This window comes from Podarcis raffonei, chromosome 2 (genome assembly GCF_027172205.1).
Source record: "Podarcis raffonei isolate rPodRaf1 chromosome 2, rPodRaf1.pri, whole genome shotgun sequence".
Lineage (NCBI taxonomy): Eukaryota > Metazoa > Chordata > Lepidosauria > Squamata > Lacertidae > Podarcis > Podarcis raffonei.
The window spans coordinates 27,523,322-27,551,288 of NC_070603.1; the positions used below are offsets into that span (position 1 = coordinate 27,523,322).

General features: G+C 45.4%; 1 protein-coding gene across 3 annotated transcripts; it reads left to right on the top strand.

Annotated features, from left to right (window-relative positions):
- On the top strand, positions 1-27,967 carry SSTR2 (somatostatin receptor 2). 3 transcript variants are annotated; one of them, XM_053375426.1, is made up of 3 exons: positions 1-292; positions 2,277-2,432; positions 20,308-27,967. In XM_053375426.1, the coding sequence occupies exon 3, from the start codon at positions 20,402-20,404 to the stop codon at positions 21,518-21,520; it is 1,119 nt and encodes a 372-aa protein (XP_053231401.1). In that variant the 5' UTR covers positions 1-292; positions 2,277-2,432; positions 20,308-20,401; the 3' UTR covers positions 21,521-27,967. The 3 variants fall into 3 exon arrangements, with proteins under 3 accessions (XP_053231401.1, XP_053231402.1, XP_053231400.1); XM_053375427.1 differs by lacking the exon at positions 2,277-2,432; XM_053375425.1 differs by lacking the exons at positions 1-292; positions 2,277-2,432 and adding an exon at positions 13,149-13,574.

Consider the following 27,967-nt stretch of genomic DNA (forward strand, 5'->3'; position numbering starts at 1 on the left):
TCCAAGACTTAAAAGCATTCCTCACACCGCAGATGGATCCTTGTTTGGGGCATGGGTTAACTCAGCATGGTACGTTCTGCCGTTTAAACTATACAGAGCCTCAAAATCGTAGCAGTTCGGGATCAACAAGCTGCCATGGGAAATTCTGCTGTAAATAATTAACAAGACTAAAAGGGTACGGATTGACAGAATGGACTGAGCTGGACAGAGGGCACTCTCTGGGTATCAGGAGACCACTGGCGTCAGAAAAAGGGCTGGAATCTTGTCGTTTAAGGATGCAAGTGCCCCCCAGGTAAGTCCCTCTCTTTCTAGGTTTAGATTTCTACTTCTGGACCTACTCTCCTTTCTTATCATGTTTTAAAAGAACAATAGTGGCCTGAGTGGTCACATCAGAGGTAACATGTTTGTGTTAAAACAAAAAAAAATTTTTCCTTCCAGTAGCACCTTAAAGACCAACTAAGTTAGTTCTTGGTATGAGCTTTCGTGTGCATGCACACTTCTTCAGATACTTCTTCAGATTGTGTTAAGCATTTAGTACAGGTTAATTGCATTGGGATCCCCTCAGGGTAGCTGGGGCTACCCGTGGATTTGTGAAAGCAAGAGAAAATGGTGTGGCATCCTAAATGACAAAGGTCTTTTCAGATGAAACCCTTCATTATACACCGTTAGGCTTCTGGCAAAAATGTTCCTCTTTAACCAGGCCTTTGGCTGATTGACATCCAGTGACCTTTTAAAATGTGTTGTGGAAGGGGGGATTATTGCGTTGTTCTTGTTCTTATTATGTATTTTGAGTTTTTATATTGTGATTTTATGCTGTGAACTGCCCTGTGACCTGCTGGTAAAGAACAGTATACAAATAATAATAATGATGATAATAATAATAATAATAATAATAATAATAATACTGGAGATAACAGTGTTCTGGTTGTTAGCACTTTCCTTGCACTAGCCAAATTAAGCGAAATTGCTGCACCAACAAACAACAGAAAACTGGAATGGAGAAGTCTAGCATTACAGTGGTACCTTGGGTTACAGACGCTTCAGGTTACAGACGCTTCAGGTTAAAGACACCGCTAACCCAGAAATAGTACCTCAGGTTAAGAACTTTGCTTCAGGATGAGAGCAGAAATCGTGTGATGGTGGCGTGGCGGCAGTGGGAGGCCCCATTAGCTAAAGTGGTACCTCAGGTTAAGAACAGTTTCAGGTTAAGAACAGACCTCCAGAACGAATTAAGTTCTTAACCCGAGGTACCACTGTACTGTGGTGTGGGATAGTTCTCCCTGCCGCCTTTTATGTACATTTGAGAACTGTTCAGGGTTCTCAACTTCCAAAAGGAGACAAAATTATATTAAACAAAAACAAAGAAGAAGAACCAGGGGCTCCAATTGTTACAAGAAGGGAAAGATATTTGGCAGTTCTATCATGGGCAATATCCAATAAGTGCCAGTGTCACTACTGCAAGGAAAAACGTTCGTGAAAACGGTGCTTTCTGGGTCCAACCGTTCCCTCTAATCTACCAGCAACTTCATTCGGTGATCTGAGTTGGTGGTAAACAGCTTTTCTCCCTCAGCAAGAATGCTTTGCTGGGTTCACCTCCTTTGCCTCAGTCCGGTGAAGGTGCTACAACCACTTCAGTTAAATCATGCAGAAAGGCCCTAATAGGTTAATTGCAATATGGGGATTTGAACATAACGGCTAACGTCCTTGAAGGGGTGTGTGACCTACAAGGCCTTATACTGCATCAAACCAGTTGGCCCCATAAAGAGTGTCAACTCCCTCCCCCCCCTTTTTTTACTGCTATAAACAAAGGCACACTTCATATATTCAGTCATATAACCCGCTTCCCCATGCTTTGGTCCCACGTTGCTTCCATAGCAGTTGATGGTGTGAGGCTGTGCAGATCGTGGTACTTTTTTTCCAAACCATCAACAATGGCTGTAATGGAAAGGATGCATTGCCGGGGAAACAACATGAGCAGTGTGTGGCCACGGGATGAAATCTGTACAAGGTACTGAGGTGACGTGAGGGTAAACTGTGGGGAAGTGGTTTTCCAGTGGCTACCATCAAGCTGGTTTTAAATGAATCAGGCCTAGTCTGGTAATTGTTTCGGATTTTGTCCCCATTGAGCTGTTCTTCTACAGAGCACCACAGACAGAGATAAGGGGAAACACTTTGCTCGGGAACAGGGCCAGAAAGCCTAGGTCAAGGGCAGATTTGGAGGAGGCAACCCTTTCATGAGTAGGTTTCAACACACTCTTTGCTTGTCACCCTTTCAGCTGTTGACAACATGCCTCTGTCAGAAAACAAGGTGTTCCAATGGCCTCTCCGTCTCCCTGTGTGTGCCAGAGAATGAGCGAAGGATACAGTTCGGCAGCAGTTTATCCAAAGCACTAATAGTGTTGATAAAAGGAAACATTTTCTGCTTCCACTTGGTAAGTGAATTTCTTTTCGGTTTGTTCAGGGAACAATGTTTGCTTTTGCCCGAGGCATCAGAGATGCTTGCCTAGCTCAGCGCTCGCTGTGAGGGAAACTGAAAATACACATTGCAACAGACGGTCTTAAGAGCCTGGATGCTTATTGGGCCAGGCACATGAATAAAAGCGGTATCTAGAATAAAGCTGAACCTCAGGCTTTCCTTATGTCTGGAAGACCTGGCCGTGTATGCCAAGTGGCATCCAGTTATAAGAAGCAGAACGCAGCAGTTTTTTCCTTAGAGAATATACTGGAAAGTTCAGACACGTACAAGAAGTCTGGCTCTTTGCACATGCTCTCAGAAACTAAATGTGGATGCTTATAGATTAAGTGGTGATTCTGATCTGCATTTGGAATTGTGGAGAAAGAAACAGGGCTCTCTGAGATCTTTCCGTTTTGCCACAAAGCTACTGCTGCCTTGGTCATAAGGTGGTGAAGGCATAACAGACATTAAGGTTCAGTGGTGTGTGGTGAGTGGATGAGGGGGACTAGGCTTGTTCCTGATAAATTAGAGTATTAAAACATTAAAGCCTCCTTCCCAAAGCCCAGAAAGCTTCTGCCGGGCTCACGAAACGGGAATGCAATGCTCAAATGCAGGACGTCACAATGTAAGCACCCGCCGATTCCCCTCGTGAGCTGGTGCCTCTGGCCTTAACTGTTCCCCTATGAAAAAATTTGCTGCCATTGTTAAAATCTTAAGAGAATTTTCCTGTGAATGTATTCTTTTTGCTTTGTAACAGACACATTTCCACATCAGCTTGGTCCACAGTTCTAGATATATTTTTAAAAGAAAAGGCAACAATAAATAGTGACTGGGGGTGGAGGAAAAATCAGATGATGAGCCATTCATCCCAGCTTGGAATTGTAATACTCTTACATAAGCCCATCAAATACGGGCTCATATATCTATCTTATTCTAGATGTCAAGGAACAGGCAAAGCACAGAAGTATTTCCACCACATGATAAATAAAGCGACTTGCCATGTTCCCAGAACTCTTCTTCTTCATCATTCCACAGCTTATAAACAGGCAGTAGCAATAGATGTATGATTTATGGCGGGGGAGCTTTGCTTCAGTTCTTACCACACTCACCTCGGCTGCACACCTAGACAGACTTTTCCAGATGTATCACTCACTGGAACAGCAACCGTGAGTGTAAAATGTGCAAAAAGATGTGGCTTGCCAGTTAACCTGCGTATCCCTGTTCTGGTTGAACAAATCATACACTATTAAAAGTATGACTCAAGCGAGATTGGGGCACTTATGTATGACTGACGCAATTTACATGGTAAGATGTATATTAAGGCTTCTGTTAGTTCCACAGTATGTAAGTATTTCTATCCCGCCTTTTCTCTAAGGAGCTCAAGTATTGTACCTGCTTCTCCTCCCCCACCCCTGCCATTTAATCTCCACCAAAACCCTGTGAAGTATTTTATGCTGCAAAAACAGATGACTGGCCATAGGTCATGGCCAAATGGGGATTTGAACCCTGGTCTTCCAGGTCCTACTCTGAGACACTACCCGCTATGCCATGCTGGTGTAGTGGGTACTCTCCCCAGGCTTCGCACTTGAGTGTTTTTGCTCATCCGCAATATGTCCTTGATCTCCGATAATGCCTCTCGCTTGTCTGGTTGGAGGATAGAGAAGGATGTGTGAATGTGTGTAGAAAATGGTGCACTTTCCAAAGGTACGATTTACATTTGTTGCTCTACCCACTTTTCCCTCTGGCATTGCCCACCACTGGCATGCGGCCCTCAGAACACTACCCAGAAGACAATTTGGCCCTCAGGCTGATGAGGTTTCCTCACCCCAGTTCTAGGATCAAGGACAGCTGAGCGCTGGCAGAAAGGCAACCAGATCCAGTGGCATGTGGTCAGTGGATGATGGGACTAGGCTCATCCCCTAAATGTTCCTGGTAAATTAGACCATATAACACCAGTCCTGAAAGACCTACATTAGCTCCCAGTGTATTTCCGAGCACAATTCAAACTGTTGGTGCTGACCTTTAAAGCCCTAAACAGCTTCGGTCCAGTATATCTGAAGGAGCGTCTCCACCCCCATCATTCTGCCTGGACACTGAAGTCCAGCACTGAGGGCCTTCTGGTGGGTCCCTCACTGCAAGAAGTGAGGCTACAGGGAACCAGGCAGAGGGTCTTCTTGGCAGTGGTGCCCACCCTGTGGAACACTCTCCCACCAGATGTCAAGGAAATAAATAAATATCTGACTTTTAGAAGACATCTGAAGGCAGCCCTGTTTAAGGAAGTTTTCAATGTTTTATCTTTTATTGTTTTTAATATCCTGTTGGAAGTTGCCTAGAGTGGCTGGGGAGGCCCAGCCAGATGAGCAGGGGTATAAGTAATAATTTTGTTGTTGTTGTTGTTGTTGTTGTTGTTGTTGTTGTTGTTGTTGTTGTTATATTAAAGCCTGGTGCCTCCTTCCTAAAGCCTGGGAAGCTTCTGCCCGGCTTAGGGAGGGAGGCCTGATGCTCCGACGGGGTCCAAGAGCCCTTCTGCCACCTTCCCAAAGCCCAGCCTGCCTTCAGAAGGAGAGAGCAGGATTTCAGCATCCTGTCAAAGGTCTGGCACCTCCTTTCCAAACCCCAGGAAACTTCTGCCCAGCCTAAGGAGGGAGGAAAGATTCTCACAAGAGCAAGAAGAAGTGTGCATGCACACAAAAGCTCATACCAAGAACTAACTTAGTTGGTCTTTAAGGTGCTACTGGAAGGGAAAAAAAATTTTGTTTTGACTATGGCAGACCAACACGGCTACCTATCTGTAACTGTAATAAATTCCTTGCATCTGTCAGAACAGGGGTGGGCGGACTTCAAGTTTGTCTAATCTACTCTGTTTCATTACTAGAACCTGCAAGATCTACCAACCAGAATCAGGTCAAAAAGATTTAAGAGATTTATAATTAGAGGACAGGGTACCTCTGAGCACATTCTAAGCCTACTTGTTTTCAGTACCACAACTGAGCTGAACTCACCTTCCTTTTAAATAACACGAACATCCACACCTGGTTAGCTCTCCTCATTTCAGCAGCCTGAGAAAAGTTAGTGTTATGTATTCAGCTACAGAGGTAACCCATAGCACTCATACCTTATGCCGATGAAGTTGAGCTTATAACTCGTAACTGCTGCCTCCTGTGTTGTTTTTTGATGTTTTTGCAGCACCGAAAGGAGCCACGCCATGCTAGCAAGCGTAAAAAAACAATGGGCAGCACAGGGAGGTTTGCCACAAACTCTGTAGATGTAACATCCCACATCATCCAAATCTTCTAAGTTTTACCATCCATTTCAGAGAAGGACTTCTGCCAAAGTTGCTTGATATTTATTTATTTCATAAAATTTACACACTATGTGATTGTAAAAAAAACTAACCCAAAACCAAAACCCCCGAAATTGGTTTACAGAAATCATATGACCAGTCATACATACAACTGTTGCTATTGCAATTCACTTGTGCTTGACAGATCTGTGTTTATTATTAGCATGCTTCTGAGCTTAAAAAAGAAAACCGATGCATTTATCAAGGCTTAGTTTCAAATTTTAAAAGAGAGGCACAATTTCTAGTCTTTGTGTTTGTAGAAGAAGAAGAAGAAGAAGAAGAAGAAGATCCCAATAAACCTTTAACACCCATATTGGGGCTTAATGTGGAAGGAGCAAGAGCAGGTCCCTTTTACCAACTCCTTTCTCTGTGGGCACTACCTCCGACAGCCACCTAAGGGATGTGGGTGGCACTGTAGTCTAACCACTGAGCCTCTTGGGCTTGCTGATCAGAAGGTCGGCGGTTCGAATCCCCGTGATGGGTGAGCTCCCATTGCTCTGTCCCAGCTCCTACCAAACTAGCAGTTCAAAAGCACACCAGTGCAAGTAGATAAATAGGTACCACTGTGGCAGGAAAGGAAACAGTGTTTCTGTGCACTCTGGTTTCCATCATAGCGTTCCATTGTGCCAGAAGCGGTTTTACCATTACCTGGAAAGCTGTCTGTGGACAAATGCCGGCTCCCTCGGCCTGCTTGGAATATAACTGTTGAGCAGCAAATGTAATTTCATGCAAAAAACCCACAAATTATTAGTACGGAAAGAATTTTAATGTATGCACATTAAAATTATTTGCATTGAAGGGGATAGTTTTAAACACACACACACACACACATCCATATTTTTTACTTGCCATTATATTGTGATCTTTATATTTCTGCTACTTTGGTTAAAATGTGCATATACCGTATATCTCAGCTTCTAAGCCTCATTATTCCTCCTGTTCATGACATTTAATCCCATGTCTTCTAGTGGCCTTCATGAGGCCTAGACTCCATTTCAAATGAAGTCTGTTTGACAAAGGTGTTGGTGAGTAATTATAAACCTTTGCATTTTAACTGGAGCTTGGCCTTGGCTTTTCCACAGAGGCGTTGTTTGCATCCAAGGAGAACGTTTTAAGATCTGTAACATCCACCTCTGCAAATCCAGTGAGGTACATGTATGCCATTCACTAGGACACTTGTGGCAACACCATCTGCTCTTCTGTGGTGCTGATACCATGGGCTTTCTTTTTATTGAAAAAATGAAGCTTATTTGGATATTTATTTCTCATCTGTTTTTTTGGGAAAGGTCATTTCCCTGCCTTATGGGTTATTTATTATGCTAGTGATTATTCCCCTGAGCTCCTGAAATCCTGCTCTCTTAATATCGTAAGGATTTGTAGGATTCAAATTGAACCTTATTCTTTTCTCCTGGGTATCAATACGCAGCCTTTCATCTTAATTCCCTTAATTCCCAGCATGATTTTGCCTCCTTGATAGGTGGTGAGGGAGGTGGAAAAGGAAAGCTAGAACTGAACTGCCACCTGAAATCTCACGGGAATCCAGTGAAGAGTCTACCTTTCTTTTTTAAAAAAATATTTTTTATTAAGGATTTTCTTGTTTTACAGAAGTGTAGTGCCTCGTATTTTTTCTTCTTCTTCCATGTAACATTTTTACAAATCCGTTTCATTTGTTGAGGCATTAGGGGGAGAAGAAAAAAGAAAGAAAAAAGAAAGGGGGGGTGGAGAGAGGGAAGATGGATGGGGGTGGGGTCGGGTGGCGGTGTTTCTATTATGTTTAATGTATGTAGAGTTTGGTGTCAGCGTTGCTTGTGTTGTTCACTTGTGTTCCTTTGGTGGTGAGAGAGGTTGGGGTTGGCCTAGGGTGTGATTGTTTGCTTGTGATTGGCTGTGGTGATCTTTGTTTTCGTGTGTGAATGGGGTGTGTGTGTGTTTTGGATCAGGTTAGCCATATTGATTTGTATGCTGTTGGTGGATTATTGTCATTGTCCTGTTGGGCTGTGTATGTGATAAAGGGGAGCCATACCGGGGTGAGGGCGTCTTCTTCTGTTTGTCCCCGTGTCAGTTTCAGTTTATTAGTTAATTTTTCTAGTAGGGCTGTTTCCCATACTATTTGGTACCATTGGTCCATGCTTACTCCTGACAGGTCTCTCCAGTGTCTGGTTATGGTGTTTCTAGCTGCTGAGAGCAGGTGGGTTATGAGTTCTTTGTGGTGTAAATGGGCATTGTTGTCTTGGAAGATGTTTAGTAGGGCCAATTCTGGGGTGATGTCTATTACTTGCTTAGTTATTTTACATATTTCTTGTATGGCTGTTGTCCAGAATAGTTGAATTTTGGGACACTCCCACCACATGTGGAGGTATGTGCCTGTGGAGGTGCACCCTCTCCAGCATTTTGGTGAGGTTCCTGGGTGTATTAGCGCTAGTTTCCTTGGTGTTAGGTACCACCTGTAGGTGAGTTTCAGTGTGAGTTCTTTTCTTTTCGTTGATATGGATTTAAAGGGGGTATTAGACCACATTCTGGTCCATTGAGTGGGGTTAATCTCATAGCCTATGTCATTCTCCCATTGTTTTTTGATTGCGTCTAGGGGATTTGCGGGGTTTTGGAGTAGTATTTTGTATATTGCGGGTACCGTCCCTTTACCGTTTCCCTTTGTTGTTAGGAGGAGGTTTTCGAAGGTTGTCAGGGGCCTAGTTGCTGCTGATTTTACTGTTGGGTTGTTTAAGAGGGCATGTAGTTGGTGTTGTGTTAACCAGGTCATTTGGGTGTCTTCTAGTTTGTCTTGTATTTCTTGTGTTGACAAGGGTTTGTTATTTTTATAAAAGTCTATTAGGCGATATAAGAGTCTACCTTTCTAACATAAACCACCCCTCCTGTCTGAACTGCTGCTTGTTAACTGACTCTTGCTTGATAGACAGGGTGTGTAGGCAGTGTTAACTCTTGACACAGTTATCTCATGCAGCGAAAGCGTTGCATCCGGTTCCTGCTTCTTCTGTCTTCCTTGCAAGAGTCAAAAGCTCCTTTTCCAAGAACCAGCTCCTTGTGCTGTGATATTCCACACATATCAGATAGAGGTGGGGCAAATGGGGGGGGGGCACTTAAAAACATTACAGTTCATTTCATTTCACTTTTACTGGTAATTTGTATACCGCCTTTCCATTTTGCTCTACACAAGGCAGTTTGCAGCAACAAAATACACAACATAGAATGCACACCTTATAATAAATAATCTGATCCAATAAGAAAACTTAACTTTAAAATGGAACATGTTATCAAAAAAAGTAATATTCAGTAATCTTCTAGAATATAATAGCAAGCAATAAAATTAACTCTCAGAACACCAGCAAACAATAATTAAACAGAAATTCACTCTTAACAATTACAATGAATAATTACCAAACTATGATCGATAAGGGACGCGGGTGGTGCTGTGGGTTAAATCACAGAGCCTAGGACTTGCCGATCAGAAGGTCGGCGGTTCGAATCCCCGCGACGAGGTGAGCTCCCGTTGCTTGGTCCCTGCTCCTGCCAACCTAGCAGTTCGAAAGCACGTCAAAGTGCAATTAGATAAATAGGTTCCACTCCGGCGAAGGTAAACAGTGTTTTTGTGCGCTGCTTTGGTTCGCCAGAAGCAGCTTAGTCATGCTGGTCACATGACCCGGAAGCTGTACGCCGGCTCCCTCGGCCAGTAAAGCAAGATGAGCACTGGAACCCCAGAGTCGGCCACGACTGGACCTAACGTTCAGGGGTCCATTTACCTTTATGATCAATAAAAGTAACTGCAAGACGTAATGTATAAAATACCACAATACATACAAAGCCATGTAAAAAATCAAACTGAGAAACAAAGACACACAATTTATAAAAGTTTTTTAAAAAGAACAAAACAAAAACCCTAAACTCCTAGTTTCCCTTCCTAGCTGCTTCTGCTTCTTCTGTACATTTCATGGTGACAAGGACTTGTTTCACAAGGACAGACCCTCAAATCACCATTCCGATGGGGTGAAGCAGGACTTGGAAGTGCCCCAAATTCGTAATGTGTATATGCTACAAATATAATGTGCTTTCTAAAAACACGGTTTAAAACTTCTGTTAAATACCCATACCTGGTAGGGAGCTGTGGAGATCCCTTTGAGGTTCCCTGCAATGTGTGCCTATATTTGGTGGTCCATTCTCCCATTTGCATGACAGTAGGGCTAGGGAACTTTCAGCCCAAAATGGGTCCCAATTTGGCCTGCAATTACTTTTTCCCCAAGCGATGCCCACTTCCCTGATGGCTGCCATTTGTGACATCAGTTATGGGACTGGTAGAAGCATTGCTCAGCTAATCCTTGCCCCAAGCACAAGTCTAAAATAATTAAGCAGAAGTCAGCTTACCCAGCGAGAAAGTGCAAAGAAGGGGGAAAGAGCCTCACTTCCCTCAATAAATCCCTGCTGTGCTTTGTATTTTATTTATAATTAATTTCCAATCTGCTGGTTTAATGCTGCTGCGCTTTATTATATAATTAATTTTTATCGCTTCTCGTTTTTTATTTGCTATTTTCAACGTGCTTTCATTTTATTCCATTTTCCCTGTCAGTCACTTTGTTCGAAAGGGGGATCTCGGTCACAAAGCCAAGCATACCATTTCTGAGGTTTAGCAATTGCTGTGTTTAGCAATGAAGCTGTAGTCTTTGGCAGAGAGAAAGAAGGCAAATATGTCGCAAAAGGCCAGATCAGCAGGGCCAGACAAACACAGACCAACATAAAAGGGGCCCTGACTCCCTGGCAAGCAGGCCACCTAGAGAGCAACTCCTCCGGTCCAATAAATATTTATTGCTTGTAGCCATAGGCATTTGCAAATTAGAGAAGATTAGATGTGAGCTGGAGCAGGTTTTATAGGGCTCCCAGTCAATTGATGTCGGGGGCAAACAGGTTGCTGAAAATCAAGAGAATGGCTGGCTGAGGCTTTTGCCTTTAGACCTGAAGGATTCTCCAAGGGCTCTGGCAGCAAACTTGCGTAGGTATTGAAAGAAAGTTCTGCCCAACTCTGCACCTCTGCCTGCCATTCCAAAACGGCTGGTGCAATTGGAACCAATGCAATATGAGCATGCTTGTATTAAACATGTATTGGAGGAAGCTGCAGCTGCCAACATGATAAATGTGCTTTAAATTCTAGGTTCAGCACGATCCTGCTGACAGGAACACAGTTCGGTGCCTATTCATAATCATCCCGATTCTGCCACACACACCCCCAGTTACAACCAGAGACACACTCTGCTCAACTCACTGATCAATTATTAGGGCTGCCTCCTTATTTCTGTGGTGTTTTGCCACAGCTGTGGGACAGGCAAGCCAAATATCTCTCCATCTCTATCTGTTTAATGGTTGCAATTTTGAAATCCACAGGCGTCTTGCTGAAAAACTACTGTGCCAACCTTAACAGTTGTCCTTAACTATCTCCTTGCTGTGCCCACATTCCCCCCCCATTGGCCTATTGATCTCTGCGCCAACTTCTGCCATACTGTTGGTGAAGAGGCTTTATAATGCCTGCCACTTTTCTGGTATAGCCTTTGTGCAAAAGCAAAATTGCCAACGCAGTTTCCTGGCTTGGCTTCTTGTTTAGAGCAAAATATTTACCCTGCACAGGTAGTCTCTATAGCTCAGTTGGTAGAGCACAGGACTTGAGCCCCACATCGGGCAAAATATTAATTAATGCATTGCAAGATTTCCTGCACTGGAGGGGGCTTGGACCTCATGGTCCCTTCCAACTCTATAATCCTAAAATTAAGGTAATAAAGCAACTCTGGTTGCTCATTATTTCCTCTGCCTTTTCAGCTGATAAATGCTGTGATTAACATCTTTGACAGGAGAAAACATTTTCAGGGGACTTCTGGGAGTGTGGGCTAATCCACCAAGCTGACTGCAGAGGGTTCAAGATACAAGAGAGGAAGTCTCTAGAACCTAGGATGGGTTCTAGGTCAGGAATCCACTTGGTAGGCCTGCCTAACTAAAATACTGGCAGCATGCCTCTTCAGAGAAAACTGTTTTCCCTAAAGGGAAACTGGTTGTGGTCTGCGACTGGAAGCAATAGCTTTGTACATTGCATAAGGAATCCTGGGGACCGTAGTTTTTTTAGCGCTGTGATGGGTAAACTTACCATTGAATCGTAGCGCTGTGATGGGTAAACTTACCATTCTGGAAATGTGAGGGGTAAATTACAGCTTTTGGGATTCTTGGGGAGGAAGCCATGTGCTTGAAATGTATGGTGCACATGCCGGGAATGTCTTATTTCCCACCTTCCTGGGATATGGAAGGAGATCAAGGCAGGCTTCTAAGGATACCAATTAAAGTGTGGTTCTCTCTTCCTCCTACAAAGCTGAGTTGTTGCTTTTGCCTTTCAGTCGGCCAGCTAGTCTTGCTAGAGGACCACCTTACTGGAAACAGAATAAGCAACTCCCCCCCCCCCCAAGACCACTGGCACCTCCATGACTGCCATGGCTGTTACAGCGGCAGTCTCCATATAAGACGACGACCAATTCCTCTTTCACTCTTGCTTTGTGAGCAGTGGTGGAGACCATAGGAGCCAACTCCTGCAGGCTGAGGTCCCTTTGACCTTCCCCCCCCTAATAAAATACGGGGGGTGGGCTCCCCCAAAGTGATGGGCATTCCCATTCAAATGGTGTGTGCGCACCGTATCATGTGATTGATTATGCCGGCTGGGGCTTGCCTGCCCCCGCCCCAGTATTTTATTCAAGTTGGCACACCTGGTGAAGATGGGTGGCCTACTGCATTGTTTCTCAATCCGTAGCTATTTTGTTTGTAAATAGGACACGTTTCATTTATAATTTTTATAATCATATAAATTATATAATTTCACCTGTAGCCCTCTTGGAATATCGGGGGGGGGGACAGGGGACTATATAGCCCCCTGGTTGAGAAACACTGGTCTACTGGAAGGAAGTTGACCGAGCCCAGGGGGTGGGGTGGCGCTACCGCTTGTTCCTGAGCAAGCCCTTCCTCCGAGTCTCTTCTTCCCTAGGGAGATCCCTGGATCAGGGCCGTGTGAACGCGTTTTGAAAGGCACACGCTGCACCTACAAACCAAGCGCACTCCTTTTATTGATTATTGCAGGAAATGGCAACGGGGGTCTCAGTCGCTGCCAGTGTATATCTTTTTAGGAAGGGGTTGGGAAGCATCTTAGGAGCTGAAATCCTGCCCCTCGTTTACGGGGAGCTTCACCTCCCCGCCCACTACCCATCGCCAACGAAAGCCTGACGCCTCCTCGCCTCCGGCAAAGCCCCCAAAGGTGGACTCCGGCTCTCCACGGTTGCGCGTCGGAGGTCGCCGAGCGGGGCCCATTGATTGCCCGGGCTTGGGGGGAGTGGCCGCGGGTGGGCGGTGACGACGAGAGCGCCTCCCCGGCTCGGCTGGCCACTTGGCACGTCGGAGGTGCAGCCGGCAGCCTTCCTGCGCCGCGTGAGCTGCATCTGCGCGCCAGCTTGCGAGCTGCTGCCGCCGCCGCCGGCGCTTCCTTGGCACTCGCGTTTCCCTCGACGAGGGGCTCGTCCCGAAGCAGCAGCAGCCAGCCAGCCGCCGCCGCCACCGCCAAGCGCAGGTCTGGCGCCCCCTGCACTCGTAGACGATCTCCGCTCTGCTTGCAAGAAGTCGTTGGCTTTCCTTTTTTACCGGCGATCTGCATATATATATATATACCTCTATTATACATGCACACACATGCAAGCAAGCGGGAGCGTGCGTCGAGGGCGAGGGAAGAATTCGCAGAAAGACGCCGAAATTGTGAGTGCTTCTCTTTGGGAAAGCGGTGGAGGGGGTGGGGATTGCCGGTGCGCGGCCGGGGGAAGAAGTCTTCGGAGGAACGGCTACAGGTGGAAACTTGGGTGGAAGGGGAAACCCTCGAAGGCTGTCCGGATGCGCTGTCAAGGGAGCTCCCGGACAACTTGCAGGCTGCAGCTGGGAGGGGGGGCAGCGCTTGGAGATCCTGATGTTGCTCGTCTCCTCCTCCTCAGTGGGATTTGAGGTGGCAGCTGGCTTTGCTTGGGGACCCTGGGCTGCAGACGTGGGCGAGCCCCGAGGGACATCCATTTCCTCGAACTCAGTGGGCATAGTTTCAGGGTCAGGGATCCGGCTTGCGATTGTAGGCGCCTTCTGCTCGGGAGCAAGCGAACCCAGTAAATCGGTACTGGATTCGCTTGCGTGCTTCTTTCTCTCTGCCTGAGAATCCAGTGCAAAAGGACCTTGTCCCTAGGCAGCAGCCTTGGGGTGGGCTCCCGCTGTCTGTCTGTCTGTTTTCTGAAGACTCCTCAGAGGAAGGAAATCCCTTCCCTGGGAACATCTGCCTTAAAAGTCCGTGGAGATTTTGCTGTGGTATCTAAATCGGCATTTCTGACACTTGATCCGTGGAACAATGAAAGCGGCTCTTTCAAATCTAAATTTTATTTCTTGGATTGTGTCACCCACTACCCCCTCCTTCAGCACGTTGTCTTCTCCATCTGCTTCCCAGCCTACTTCCATCTTTCCCAGTTTCACCCCCTTTAGCGAGGGAGAGTTTCTGCAGCGAGCCAGAAAACCCCTAGTTCAAATTCTGCCTCTGAGTGGTCAGAGGTTAAAGCTGGCTGGATCTCTGCCTTACTCTCTCATCTGCAGTGGAGGGGATATGGAGCAATCTTGCAGGGTTGTTGTATTGGTGTACAGTAATATTATTTAGGCATTCTGAACACCCTGAATGTCTCCAGGGTCCATAATTCTCTCCCTGCATCGTATTAGCTCCACAAAGAGGGTGTGAGTGTCACAGGGACAGCTAGAGTAGTGGTTAGAGTGTCAAACTAGGACAGAGTGTGTGACCCTGTCTACTCAGAAGCAGCTCCTTCTGAATTCAGTAGGGTTTACTCCCAGGTTAAATGGAGTCAGGATTGCACCTTCTGCCAGTCACTAGGTTTCAGCCTAGCCTACCTCACAGGGCTGTTGTGATGATAAATTGGCATGGCAGGGGATGGGTAGCAAGTACATCTCCGTAGGCTTCTTGAAGGAAAAGTGATATATAGATTTAACCATTTTAAAAAAAAAACATTGTTTAAGAGTTGTCTCCAATGCTGGTCCTATTCAGAACAGAACCATTGAAATGAACAGATGTTAGTTAGCCATGTCCATTAACTTCAGTAGGTCTGTTCCGAGTAAGGTAAAGGTACCCCTGACCATTAGGGCCAGTCGTGACCAACTCTGGGGTTGCGGCGCTCATCTCGCTTTATTGGCCGAGGGAGCCGGTGTACAGCTTCCGGGTCATGTGGCCAGCATGACTAAGCCGCTTCTGGCGAACCAGAGCAGCGCACAGAAACGCCATTTACTTTCCTGCCGGAGCGGTACCTATTTATCTACTTGCACTTTGACGTGCTTTCGAACTGCTAGGTTGGCAGGAGCAGGGACCGAGCAACGGGAGCTCACCCTGTCGCGGGGATTCAAACCGCCGACCTTCTGATCGGCAAGCCCTAGGCTCTGTGGTTTAACCCACAGCGCCACCCTTAATATTAATCCATAATCTTCATTTCAATAACCCAAGTTATTGCAGTCATCCCATACGGGGATTGAACTTGCGACTTTGGTGTTAGAAGCGCCACTCTTTAACCAACTGAGCTATTCATCCATTCCTTGGTTGTCTCTCTTCTGCCAGCACCTGGAACTGCCTACTGACTCTGCTGAGAACAACAGGAGGAATTATGTGTGTAACTGGAGGCAGAGAACAGCCTCCTTCCTGCAAAAGACCAAGTGACCCTCCCACGCTTACCCTCCCCACCTCAGCACCCTCTTGCCTGCACCATTATTTTATTTTCCTCTTTCAACATTTAATTTGATGAGGTCCACCAAAGAAATGAAAGGAGGGGGAAACAGGGGGCTTCCACACCAGGAGGGCTGGTTTGGACTGGTAGCTTCTCTAATTAAGACCTCAAACTCCAACCAGTAACAGCAGCTCAACCATGGAGCTCACAGTAAACATAAAGGAAAGAGAGGGATGAATAAGATGCCAGGGTTTCAATCGTGTATGCAGGCTTAGGAAATCTGGCGTGAGGCATGGCAGTTCAGAGGAACTGTTGAAGTTGCAGGAGGGGGAATGTCGTTCTAATGAAGGCGGAAAGAAATCAAAGGAAACCAATTTGTTGTTGAGGTTCTCTCTCTCTCTCTCATACACACACCCACACCCCACTTCCCAGACTTAACACTGTGTGGTTTGGAGTGACATTTCCTCCAATCTGCGGCAGACCGCAATAGCTTGTGGTTTATGTGTAAGGGCAAACAACTGTATTCAATAAGCAAAAGGCACAGATTCAGATATGATTGTTTGACCGTCATCCACCAGGAGTATGTCTGAGCTAGGACCTAAAAGCTTTAGGTTATGCTATAGCACTGAGTTCATCACACTTGGGGCTGTTTATTTCAGTGAGCTTCAATATGTTTAAGTCCAAGAGGAAACAATTGACTTCAGCATATCCAGTTATATTCTGAGCTCCAATAAAGAGATGGTCCAGATCTCTGAAGACTGAATAGTTAAATATTTATATATATGGCTGTATATTTTTTAAACAACAACAATGGAGTGTGTGGGATAACTGGAAAATTAGGGTAGTCAGATCCTCCCCCAAAATTGCTTCTGTCCCTTTTCAATAGTTTTGTAGAAGATGGAATTTCCTACACCTTCTGAAATTTATTCCTTTATATATACATTTTACCCAGCTATAAGGAGTGCTGGAGCCATACCCTCTTTTTTCACCTGGCCACCCTAGAATCAATAAAAGTGAATTTATTCATTTATTTTATTTCAGAAAATTTATATGCTGCTTGATTATAAGAAGAAGAAGAAACCCAAATTGGTTTTTAATAAAAGTGAATAGAAATGATATTGTGATACCCTTAATTATGCAGATGAGTGCTCTGGTCATCCCTCCTCAAAATCATCTAGGATAATTAGAAGTGCCGAGAGTTTCTAAAATGCTCCCTTTAATTAAAAGCATTAAACTGGGCAATTGAAAACATGTCTGCTCAGAAGTAAACCCCACTGAGTTCAGTGGGCTTATACCCCAGGTGCGTGTGGTTTTATTTTTTAATGTGTGGGATTGCAGCCTAAACGGGTTAGTACTTTCTGACTTTCTGTATAAAATGGGGGCAGCAAAAGGTGATATCTGCTCCTCAGCTATAGAGCACAAAGATTTGAACTACAGTAATGTTGCCCAGTGTGGTGGCACCCAGTGAAATTTTTTGTAGGGGAGCAGTTAGGGCCAGAGGCACCAGCTTGTGAGGGCAATGGGTGGTGGTGGTGGTGGGGTGGCAATGTTGTGACGTCTCACATATGAGCATCATGCTTCCCTCCCTAAGCCAGACAAAAGCTTCCTGAGCTTTGGGAAGGAGGTGTCAAGCCTCTGACAGGATGCTGGAGCCCTCCTGTCTTCTTCCCAAAGCTGGGTGGGATTTGGGAAAGTGGAGGGAGGGCTCTTGGACCGCATATGTCAGGTGTCAGGGAATCTGATACCCCCCTCCCATGGCAGGCTGCCAGGGGTAGATAGACAAGAAAAGCTCTTACCAAGTCTTTTATTCAATATTCAGAGAGAGGCTTAGAAATACTGCCTCTTGGAGTAATGTCGTTGCTCCAAGTAATCTCCACCCCTTCTCAGTCGTCAACAGCACCACCCACCTTACAGTGGCTGCTTAAGGCCATTTGCCTCTTCGCTTTCTGCTCTACTACTTTCACTCCTCGCCGGGTTCTGGGAGAAGGGGGGTCTGGAATGTTTTCTAGTGATAACGTTGCAGCCTGCTTCTCCCTCCTCCTCTTCCCCCATGATTTCCCAGCTTTGCCCCTCTTCTATCTCTGGGCCATGAGTTGTGACCTTCTGCAAACCCCTGTTGTAAATCTATACTGTCTTCCTCTTCTCTGGAAGGGGCATGAGGAGGTGGAGATGGTTGCCATCATTCTTCCTCAGTCCAGTCCCTGACACCATAGGAGCATCGGGCCTCCCTCCCTAAGCTGCGCAGAACCTACTGGGCTTTGGGAAGGAGGCGCCAGGCTTTAATACTTCAATTCTCTAATTTACCGGGAACATTTAGGGGACTAGCTTAGTCCCCTCTAGTCCACTGTAACTGCAAGCCGCTAGTCCAGTGTAACTAAGACGCGGATGGGAGAAGAACTACGTTTGACAGTTCAATGCTAGGCATGTCTAATCAGAAATAAATAACACTGAGTTCAGTGGGTGCACAGTTGCAACCTGCATCGTGTTTTAGTCACCATTTGTGGTCTGCTCCAGCGAATGGCCACTTGCATACATATACAGTACAGGTGCACATAAAATCACACACAACTCTGATAAATAAAATATGAGGATATGTGTTTTTATTTTAGTTTTTAAACGCAGTGGAGAAGGGTTTGTGGGAGAAAGGGCAATACTCAGATCCCGTGGTTCGGCTGAGGAATGTAGAGTTGGAAGTACAGTGGTACCTCGGGTTACAGACCTTTCAGGTTACAGACGCTTCAGGTTATAGACTCTGCTAACCCAGAAATAGTACCGCGGGTTAAGAACTTTGCTTCAGGATGAGAACAGAAATCGTGCTCTGGCAGCGTGGCGGCAGCAGGAGCTAAAGTGGTGCTTCAGGTTAAGAACGGTTTCAGGTTAAGAACGGACCTCCAGAATGAATTAAGTACTTAACCCGAGGTACCACTGTAGTGGCTCTGGTAAAGTTTCGTTGGTGTAGCTGAATATTACCACCTCCCCTTCCTTTCCCTTCTTTGGGCAGTTCTGCCTCAGCATAACTTCTATCCCATGCCATGCAAGAGGGCAGGAGGGGACAGGAATGCTCTGCCCCTCCCCGTATTGGTCAGAGTGGTGCTCTCAACCTTGCACACCATTGTTGCAATGTTGCAATGCTGGCAGTGTGTGTCGGGGAGGTCGAGGTTCAAATTCCATCTAAGCTATAAATTTACTTAGTGGCCTTGCGCATGCTGCAGTCGCTTAGCATCTCCCAACAGCCCCACGATCTACCAAATGGAAAGTATCCGAGAGTCGATGAGTTGTATTAGTGAGAGAGTGAGGCTTGGATTGGGGAGACCCACTGAGCCAGGAATATCACTGAGTGGTCTTTGGCCAGTCACTTTCAACCTAAGCTACCCCAAGGGATCGTTACGACAATTTAGAAAAAGAAAAGCCAAGCAGAACAACTCCACATATACCACATCGAGCACACAGTTCCTGGAGGAAGAGCTCGCTATAAATGTGATTAATAATAATACAGTCATACCTCGGGTTGAATGTGCTTCAGGTTGAGTGCTTTCGGGTTGCCAACCTTGCAGTTCAAAAGCACGCAAGTAGATAAATAGATACCGCTCTGGCAGGAAGGTAAACGGCATTTCTGTGTGCTGCTCTGGTTCGTTAGAAGTGGCTTAGTCATGCTGGCCACATGATCCAGAAGCTGTACGCCAGCTCCCTCGGCCAATAAAGCGAGATGAGCACCGCAACCCCAGAGTCATCCACGACTGGACCTAACGGTCAGGGGTCCCTTTACCTTTACCTTACCTTACAGGACTGCTGCAAAATTTACTGGGATACTGTGTGTGAAATGTTTGGAATACACATCAAGCACTATAGGAGATGTTAAGTGATGGTGTGGTTAAAGACTATGGAGGACTGGGGCCCCTTGGCTGAGTCATAGGAACATAGGAAACTTGGATATTGTGTCCGATCATTGATCCAGCTACCTCGGTGTTGTCCACACTAACAGCAAGCAGCTCTGCAGAGTTTCAGGCCGGAGTCTCTTAAGGCCAACTCAGTGGGCCACATTATCTACTTGAACCTAAGCTAGGTATTGTTTTTCAGTCTGCATGAGCAGTCACAGGACACAGCTATTAGTCTCTGGGCTAGTCATTAAGACAAGAGTGATTAACACAGGGAAAGAGCAACCCATGTATTGCCCTGTGACATCTCCTGTACCACCGACACTTTCATTCTCTCCCAGTCAGTGTACATTGGAAGAGGTGGATCGTTAACACCCCACCAGCATTTGAAATTTGCCAGGCACCAGGTGCATTTTGCACCTGACTATTGCCCATATCTGACCAAGTGCAGATGCCTAGGTACCTGATATCTCCACCATCTGGAGGTGCCTGCCTGGGGGTCCTTGGATCTTGCCTGTTTTTAAACTCTTAACAACACATCCTGCAGAATTCTACCCGTGATACTTTATCTGTGCAATCGGAACAAAAAGTCGTATTGAAAAATGCGACTTTTGGTCCCCAAATGGCAACTAGACATTCTGTTTTGGTGGCTTAAGGTGTCATTTGGCACCTAGCTTATATATCTGAGTTTTCTAACACTGCACCCCACCCACAGTGGCAGTTCTGTTCAAAAGAAATCCCAAGAGCCTTTGGGAAAGGTAGCAGCCGATGAGTTTGCTCTGTCTCTGATAACAGAAAATTGGTCTGATGCAGTAAGCCATATGAAGTTGGTATAACAGCGTTTCTTCCTTCTTTGGGTTCCAGATCCTCCCACATTGCCTTGGACCACCCTGACCCAATCAACATGAGAGGGTTTCTTGCCTGAAGAGTACTCTTTGCCCGTGACAACAGCTGCACCATGGGCCTTGAGAATGATTTGCCCAACACCACAGCCTTCTGGTTCCCCTCACCGTCTCAGTTTGACAGCTTCCCCCCAGAGACTCCTGCCGCCAACACCTCCATCAACATCACAAGCCCCCACTATGACTTGACTAGCAATGCCATCCTCACCTTCATCTACTTTGTGGTGTGCATTGTGGGCCTCTGCGGCAACACTCTGGTCATCTATGTCATCCTCCGTTACGCCAAAATGAAGACGATCACCAACATCTACATACTCAACTTGGCTATAGCAGATGAACTGTTCATGTTGGGGTTGCCTTTCCTGGCTATGCAGGTAGCTCTGGTTCACTGGCCCTTTGGGAAAGCCATCTGCCGGGTTGTCATGACAGTAGACGGGATCAATCAGTTCACCAGCATCTTCTGCCTCACAGTCATGAGCATTGATAGGTACCTTGCTGTGGTCCATCCTATAAAATCTGCCAAGTGGAGGAGGCCAAGAACAGCAAAGATGGTCAATGTAGCTGTCTGGGGCATCTCCCTTCTGGTCATACTACCCATCATGATATATGCTGGAGTGAGCAATAACCACGGGAGTAGTAGCTGTACCATGATCTGGCCAGATGAGTCTGTTGCTTGGTATGTTGGCTTCATCATCTATACCTTCATCTTGGGCTTCTTGGTGCCCCTCACCATCATCTGCCTTTGCTACCTGTTTATCATCATCAAGGTCAAGTCCTCTGGCATCAGGGTGGGCTCCTCCAAGAGGAAAAAGTCGGAGAAGAAGGTCACCAGGATGGTCTCCATTGTCGTTGCCGTCTTCATCTTTTGCTGGCTTCCCTTCTATATCTTCAACGTCTCGTCGGTCTCTGTTTTGATTGAGCCAACACCTGTCCTCAAGGGCATGTTTGATTTTGTAGTGGTCCTCACCTACGCCAACAGCTGTGCCAACCCCATCCTTTATGCCTTCTTGTCCGACAACTTCAAGAAGAGCTTCCAAAATGTCCTCTGCCTTATGAAAGTCAGTGGCATGGATGAAGCCGACAGGAGTGACAGCAAGCAGGACAAGTCTAGGCTAAACGAGGCCACAGAAACCCAGAGGACATTGCTCAATGGTGACCTTCAGACAAGCATCTGAAAGATCTCTGCCCACTCATCTCCTTCCTGCTTCTTCACAGAAGCCCACAGCAAGTCAGCATAACGGCCTTTGGTCCTTCTTTCAAGGGAATGGTAATGCATGCGAAGGATTGGTTCAGGGGACAGACTTGCTTCTCGGCCAACAGCAGGCTGGTTTTAAGGATATTAATCGAAAGGAGAAGTATATTGTGGGAGTGATCGACTAGAAATACTCATAAATGTGTACACACTTGTACATGCATGTTTGACTACAAGGGATGATGCAGCATTGGTCGTATCCCTGTGCTAAATCCATTTGAATTAATTTGAACTTTGTTTAAAAAAAAAAAAACCCTTCACGGGTCAGATTTTCCACACAGGGTCTAGAATTTCAAAAAAGCTCCATCTCCAATATTTGAGTTAAATTATTAAAAGAAGAATTTGGCTGGCACACAAAGACACCAGAATAAGGATGAAGGTGATAAGTATTCCACAAGTTCACATACTGAATTATATATATTTTTTATCAAGCTAGCCTCTTTGCAGCCATCACCACCCCTTTTAAAAGATAGGTACTTTGAAAGGTTAGCTCTGTGCTTTTCAAGTAGGCAAAACATTAAGCTCATATGTTTTATATAAAATCAAAAACTGCCATGAGATATTGGGAGGGAGGGAGGGTGGGTGCAGTGGTAAATGAGTAATTGCATTATATTGCTCTTGTTTATGGAACAGTTAATGAAATGAGGTCTTCAGAGATGGGATCAGAAATCTTCATAGCTTGAATCAAATAAGTATATAGTATGCTAATAGGGTGACAGAGAGACTTGTCTCTAACTGTAACAAGAGCCCCTTTCCATTACTTCAAAAAGATGGCAAATATGTTGTCATCCCTCCATCCCTTTGCCTCCTACATAATGGTTTCCCCAATGAACAATCTTTTGTCGATAGGAATGATGTTATCAGAGTCTGAGAGCAGATCTCCAGCAACTGAGTCCAAAAGCCACAATATGTTAACTTTGCCACCCAAACGTCACGAAGTCATCAACGAGCTTTTGAGTTCACCAGAACTCTTCATCAGACTGAATCTTGCTCACAATTTTGTGACATTTTGGTTGGTCCTAATAGAGGTATTAATGTATTATGGAATTTGGATTCCCCTCCCCCCTAATGCATCAACAGGGCTGTGTCCAATTTTTGTCAAAACCATGATCAGAGACGGGTGAGAAGGCATACCTCGTTGGTCTTGCATAAGTGAAATAGCCATCACAGATCAAACAACAGAGGCAGGGCTTTAACATAATTTCTGCTTGCCACCTTTTCTTTAGCCAGAAAAAAAATAAAATAAAAACTGGCCTGGACACTGAAAACAAAACAACAACTCTCCAAAACCAACCAAGCAACCAGCTATGTTGCAACTTCAGGTCACTTAAGGAAGGAGCCTTTACAAGTCCTCCCTGCCCCCCACATACCAAGAAGGTGTCTTGAGTTTGCCACTGACAGAGGACTTTAATGTACTAAGGACACTGTGGGTGGGAAAAGCCTGAGCATGGCTTCCATTTCAGAATCTATCACCTTGTGGAGATTGCTCGAGAGCTTAACTTGCACTTGCTGAGAGAAGAAAGAATGAGCCTTTAAGCCTACTTAAAAACAGAGTGGTCACATATAATAAAAGCTTGAGACGGGGGTGTGGGTGGAGAAAGAGAAGAATTGGGCGGATTGCTCCAGTAAGCAACCGGGAGCCAATTTCATCATCCTGTTGATTTCCCTCTCATTGTCCCATTTCCACAGTGCCCTGGCCTATGATGCCTCCTTTTGCTCCTCCATTCAAATGCTTGACCCATGAATCCCACACCCCCACACAATTTCACCAAGGTTTACATGCAGAGCAAAGTATGCAAATTGAACCCACATGTGCATAAATGTCCAATTTCTATAGAGTTTTTGTTCTCCTAGTTCAAGGTTTCCTGGCTGCAGAAGCTGACTTGTTTGATGAAGAGTAGCTCTGGTTCTCCCGCTACCTGTCCTCAGCAGAAGAGTTTGTCTGTGGGGCTATTTGCACTGTTGTCAGTATGTTTCGGGGAGTTTTAAGTGTAGACTATTAAGTTTTATGACCTGGGAGGTTTAAAGAGCTCTGCCCAGGGAAGGGTATTATGACAGGGTTCCAGATGGCAAGCGACTCCCACAACTTCTGTCTTGGGCTGTGATTTTTACTATTGAGCACAGGCAAGCAGAGCCACGACTAGAGGAGCCTGATGAAGGAGTTGGCAGGAGCTGAGAATTCCCTGCTTTACAGTAAATGGTTTCATTTATCACAAATCTCTGATTGATGAAAAAGAAACAGAAGGAAGAGCCCGCACCATCAGGCTATTAGAACAACAGGAGGAGCATCCTGCCTCTGCCACCCTAGCCTCCTTTTCGGTTCTCACTGTCCTGAAACTTGTGGAAGGTGAACTTCTGCAATGGAAAACCTTTTGCATCAGCAGCGGTTGTTCCCGTTGCATTTGAGACCCCTGGAAAATCAGGGTTTTAAAAATGCATCAGCAGGCACTATGGAGAAAGGCAACCAAAATGAAGCCGTCAACTCTAAAATACATTCTTGCAACAATTTCTTAGTTGTTTACATAGCGGTCCAAATGCCTCTTGCACCAGGCTGAGATGAGGGGGTTTGGATTGGGCAGAGATGGCTTTTTTTACACAGCCCTGCCACCCTCTGCCTGCAGAGCCATGCCAGCACCAGTCTGCTGGCGCAGAGCTCTCCCTTTTGCCCACTGAACTGCCACTGATGGGCACTCTACTGCTGGCAGCCAGCGGAAAGATTTCAATCACTTTCAGCCTCAGCCAGCATGCTTGCTTGAGCTGTTGATGTGGCTCCATCGCTCCACTCCTCGAAGACACCCCATACAGCAGCTGGGGTTGAAATTGATGTGTCCAGCTCTTCAGCTGCAAGCTGTACATACTTACTTGGAAAGTAGCCCCTCCTCCCACCAAAAACAGTGGTACTTACTTTTGAGTAAATGTAAGTAGGCTCATGATTTATGGATCCTTCAAGCGAAGAAGCTTCTGCTCCTGTTCATGCCTGCATTTTAGGCTGCACATCCCTGGGAGCAAACCCCATTGAACTTAGTGGTACTTATTCCTGAGTAGGCGTACACAGGAGGAATTGCTCTGAAAATGCCTCTGAAGCTCTCGCACTGTTATTTGGGCACCTGTTGACTGTAGTTAATGCAAACAGGGTAGACAGGAGAAGAGAGACATTTAAAATCAAATGCATACCCCAGGCAGTTTGCATCAGCCGCAGGCACTGATGTAAGCCTTGTTTTGGTATTTATTTTCACCCCCGATATGACATATGGGAAAGTTCTGACTTCCCAGGCATGTATTGTCTCTTAAATATAACATGAGAAATAATAAATAATCATATCCCATTTTTAGATGACTTTTTTAAAAAACACCAAACAAACAGAAAGCTTTTGAAGTCAGATCCTGCATGCCCTAGTAGAAATGGAAAACCCCACAAATGTCTTCATTCAGGCACTTGTTTGCATTACAAATTCCTCCCCACCATTTTCTCTTCTGGGCGGATAGCAAGATATAGATAAGCAGCTTAAGAAAGGCTGGGTTGTGACTTTAGCCTGTAAAACTCTCCCTGTTCTTGTTGAAAATGTAAATGACATTTTGGAGCCTAAGAAACAATGTGGTTTGATTAAACTCCTTTGGCAGAAAGTGTTGTTCAGCCACAGGGGTAAGAAACCTGGTGCTGTTGGGCATCAACTGCAGCCAGACAGGGTGATGGGAATTGTAGTGCTGCCACATCTGGAGGGCACCAGGTTCCCCACCAGAGCTCTGTCCTTCAGCCCCAAGCCAACCTTCCAACAAGCCCAGTTGCCCCAGCCACCACTCCTCCTCTACCCACGCCTCATGTCCAGGTTGTCTAAGGGGCTTGGCTTAGCTTGGTGTTGGAAGTCTTAAGCGAGGCTGCAGGAGTATTCCTTACAGCTACAATGCTATCACTGCAGCTTCCTCTTGCAAACAGGCAAAGCAGAGGGGTTTCGCCTCCATCCAGCGCACAACGTCTTACCACATTTGGTGCCTCATGCGGTGGAATTATTTTATTATCTCTTTTGGTCTCAGAGGATGTGCATTCTTAGATCTTCTTTATTAAGGGAAGTAAATATTAACTGAGGCTTTGTAGTGACTGTGTAGAATATGCCAGTGAGGATTAAATGGGAGCTCAGCATATTACATTAAGATGAAAAAATCGCCTTGTGGCTGCTAGGTGCTGATAAAGGCGCTTTCTTTTTATTAGATAATGGCTTAATGTTGTGGCCACAAGATTGCGTCAGAGTGGCTTTAGTACTTTAGTAGGAAGTGGGTAACACAGGAGCGTATTTGCAGAGAGAGAGAGGAGGACTTTTGCTCCACCATTGGCCTGACTACTAAAATACAGCCATGCTCTCCTATTCAGAAATTTGCACATCTCATTTTATGTTGCATACAACAATCGAATGGCCTGGTGTGGCTACTCAGAAGGTGAGAAAGATGGAAGACCTCGTGTTGTAGTATGTGGAATATACTGGCAGCAACAGAAAGATGGGGTGTTGGTTCAGGGATGAATAAGCAACAGCTTAGATGACCCCTGTCCGAGGGGAAGGCGGAATTCAGTGACAGGTGCACAGCAGAGCTGGGAGTGATAGAACCTTGCAAGTACAGCTGGCTTGTTTCTCAGTCAGAAGGGGAAAGAGGTTCTGGCAAGCCAGAATGGATGGAAGAGTTGTTAGGCTCGGAGGTCAGAAAAGGATGCCAGTTTAATCATTCACCGAAAGAACCTGCTAATATTTTAATCAGGTGCTTATGCATGGTAAATGCTGATCTTCTATACAACTCTGTAAAGCACTGTAGCCCTTTTGAAAAAAACGGTGAGCTCTATGTGGATTGTTCAGTTGGCCAGTCTGGGCACATTTCACTTCATGCATCCTTGTAGGTTCCTGTTGTGCAACACAGTAATACCAATGTTGTTTGTCTGTTCTGTAAACCACACCTGATTTGGGGGGGATCTCACTAGACTGCGGTCATTTCTGTGATTCTGTACTCAGAAGACTTCCATTGAAAGTTTTCAAGTCAACCAGGTTCAAAGCATTTTAATCTGTTGTTAATCTCTGGCAGTTGACATATTGGGAACCCAGGAGCTGTTTCTCCCACGCAATTTCCTTATGGCAGTCTTAACGATAATATTATTTTGATCTCCAATCTGAAGAGATCAAGTAGTAGCACTCAGTGTTCATGGCATACCCATATAGAGTTTATCTGCCAAATATTCCCAAAATGCCCACAAAGCTCTTTTGTGCTGGTGGCATTTTTAGCTGCTTGGGGAATTAAAGATAGTGGTTTCACAGCCCACCCATTTCCTGCTTTGAGGGATTCCTTAGTGGCTATCACTTTTATATATCACACCTTGGACCTCACAGCTGAATTGCTCCCAATAGAGTCCTCCCTCTCAGAAACATATAACGGCCAAGAAAAGTTTGTCCAAAGAACATTCAGTACTTTTAGAGCTCTAGCATCCTCTAGCTGTGTGGAGAGAATAGCATCCTTGTTTCCTTTAATAGCATGTTCACCTTGCCACTCCACTGCTTTTCACTATAAGGGCACTTCCAGGTAACCCTAACCCTAACTGAGATTTGTTTGCAAGGAGATCAGATAACGTTGGCTGTTTTATTGAGCATTCTTTCCGATTTATTTGCAGGAAGGGCATAGATGCAGTTGCATCAAAAGAATAATATGTAATATCCTACGCTTTCCTTATTGCAAATAAGGCTGTTATTCGGGGGGGGGGAGTGGGTTTGTTGCACAACCATTGCAAATCAGCTTTAATGGTGCAACCTGAATTTGCCCATATGTGATTGAATCCCACCCCAAAATAGCAACTGTCAGGAAACATCCAAAGAGGAAAGCATACGTGTTCACATCTTTTGAGAAGTATCAGGAAAAGGAGGCCAGCTTTAAGTGTTTATTTAGGTGGTCACCTAATGAAATATTTACTGCCCTGCCTCTCCCCCCTCCATCCATTCTCCTTTGAGAATTTAAAGGATCTGAACAAGAAAGAAGAATCCTTAGCGATTTGTTAGTCCTATCTATGATTCCTTTAGGGCAGTGTTTTCCAAATGGTATTCCAGGGAACTCTGGGATTTTCTGCAGGTTCCTGAATTAGAAGATCAATAATAGTGGGCTTGCTTCTCTAGAAGATAGGGAGTGGTGGACAAGCCATCTTCCCCTTCATTGTGCAATATTGGGTTGCATCTCACTGGGTTTTGTTTCAAGTTTGTAGATGTAGGGTCATTGTGCAAAGTTCTTGTTCTTATGTGGTGGGAATTATGAAAGGTATGCACATCTTTGATTTAGGACTGAAAGGGTGACGTATGCACTAGACAGCAAGGCTCCTGTATCTTTACCCAATCGTTCTATATATAAG

Bases quoted from the DNA above. Each gene is read 5' to 3' on its own strand.
- SSTR2 (XM_053375426.1), top strand. From the start codon at position 20,402: ATGGGCCTTGAGAATGATTTGCCCAACACCACAGCCTTCTGGTTCCCC.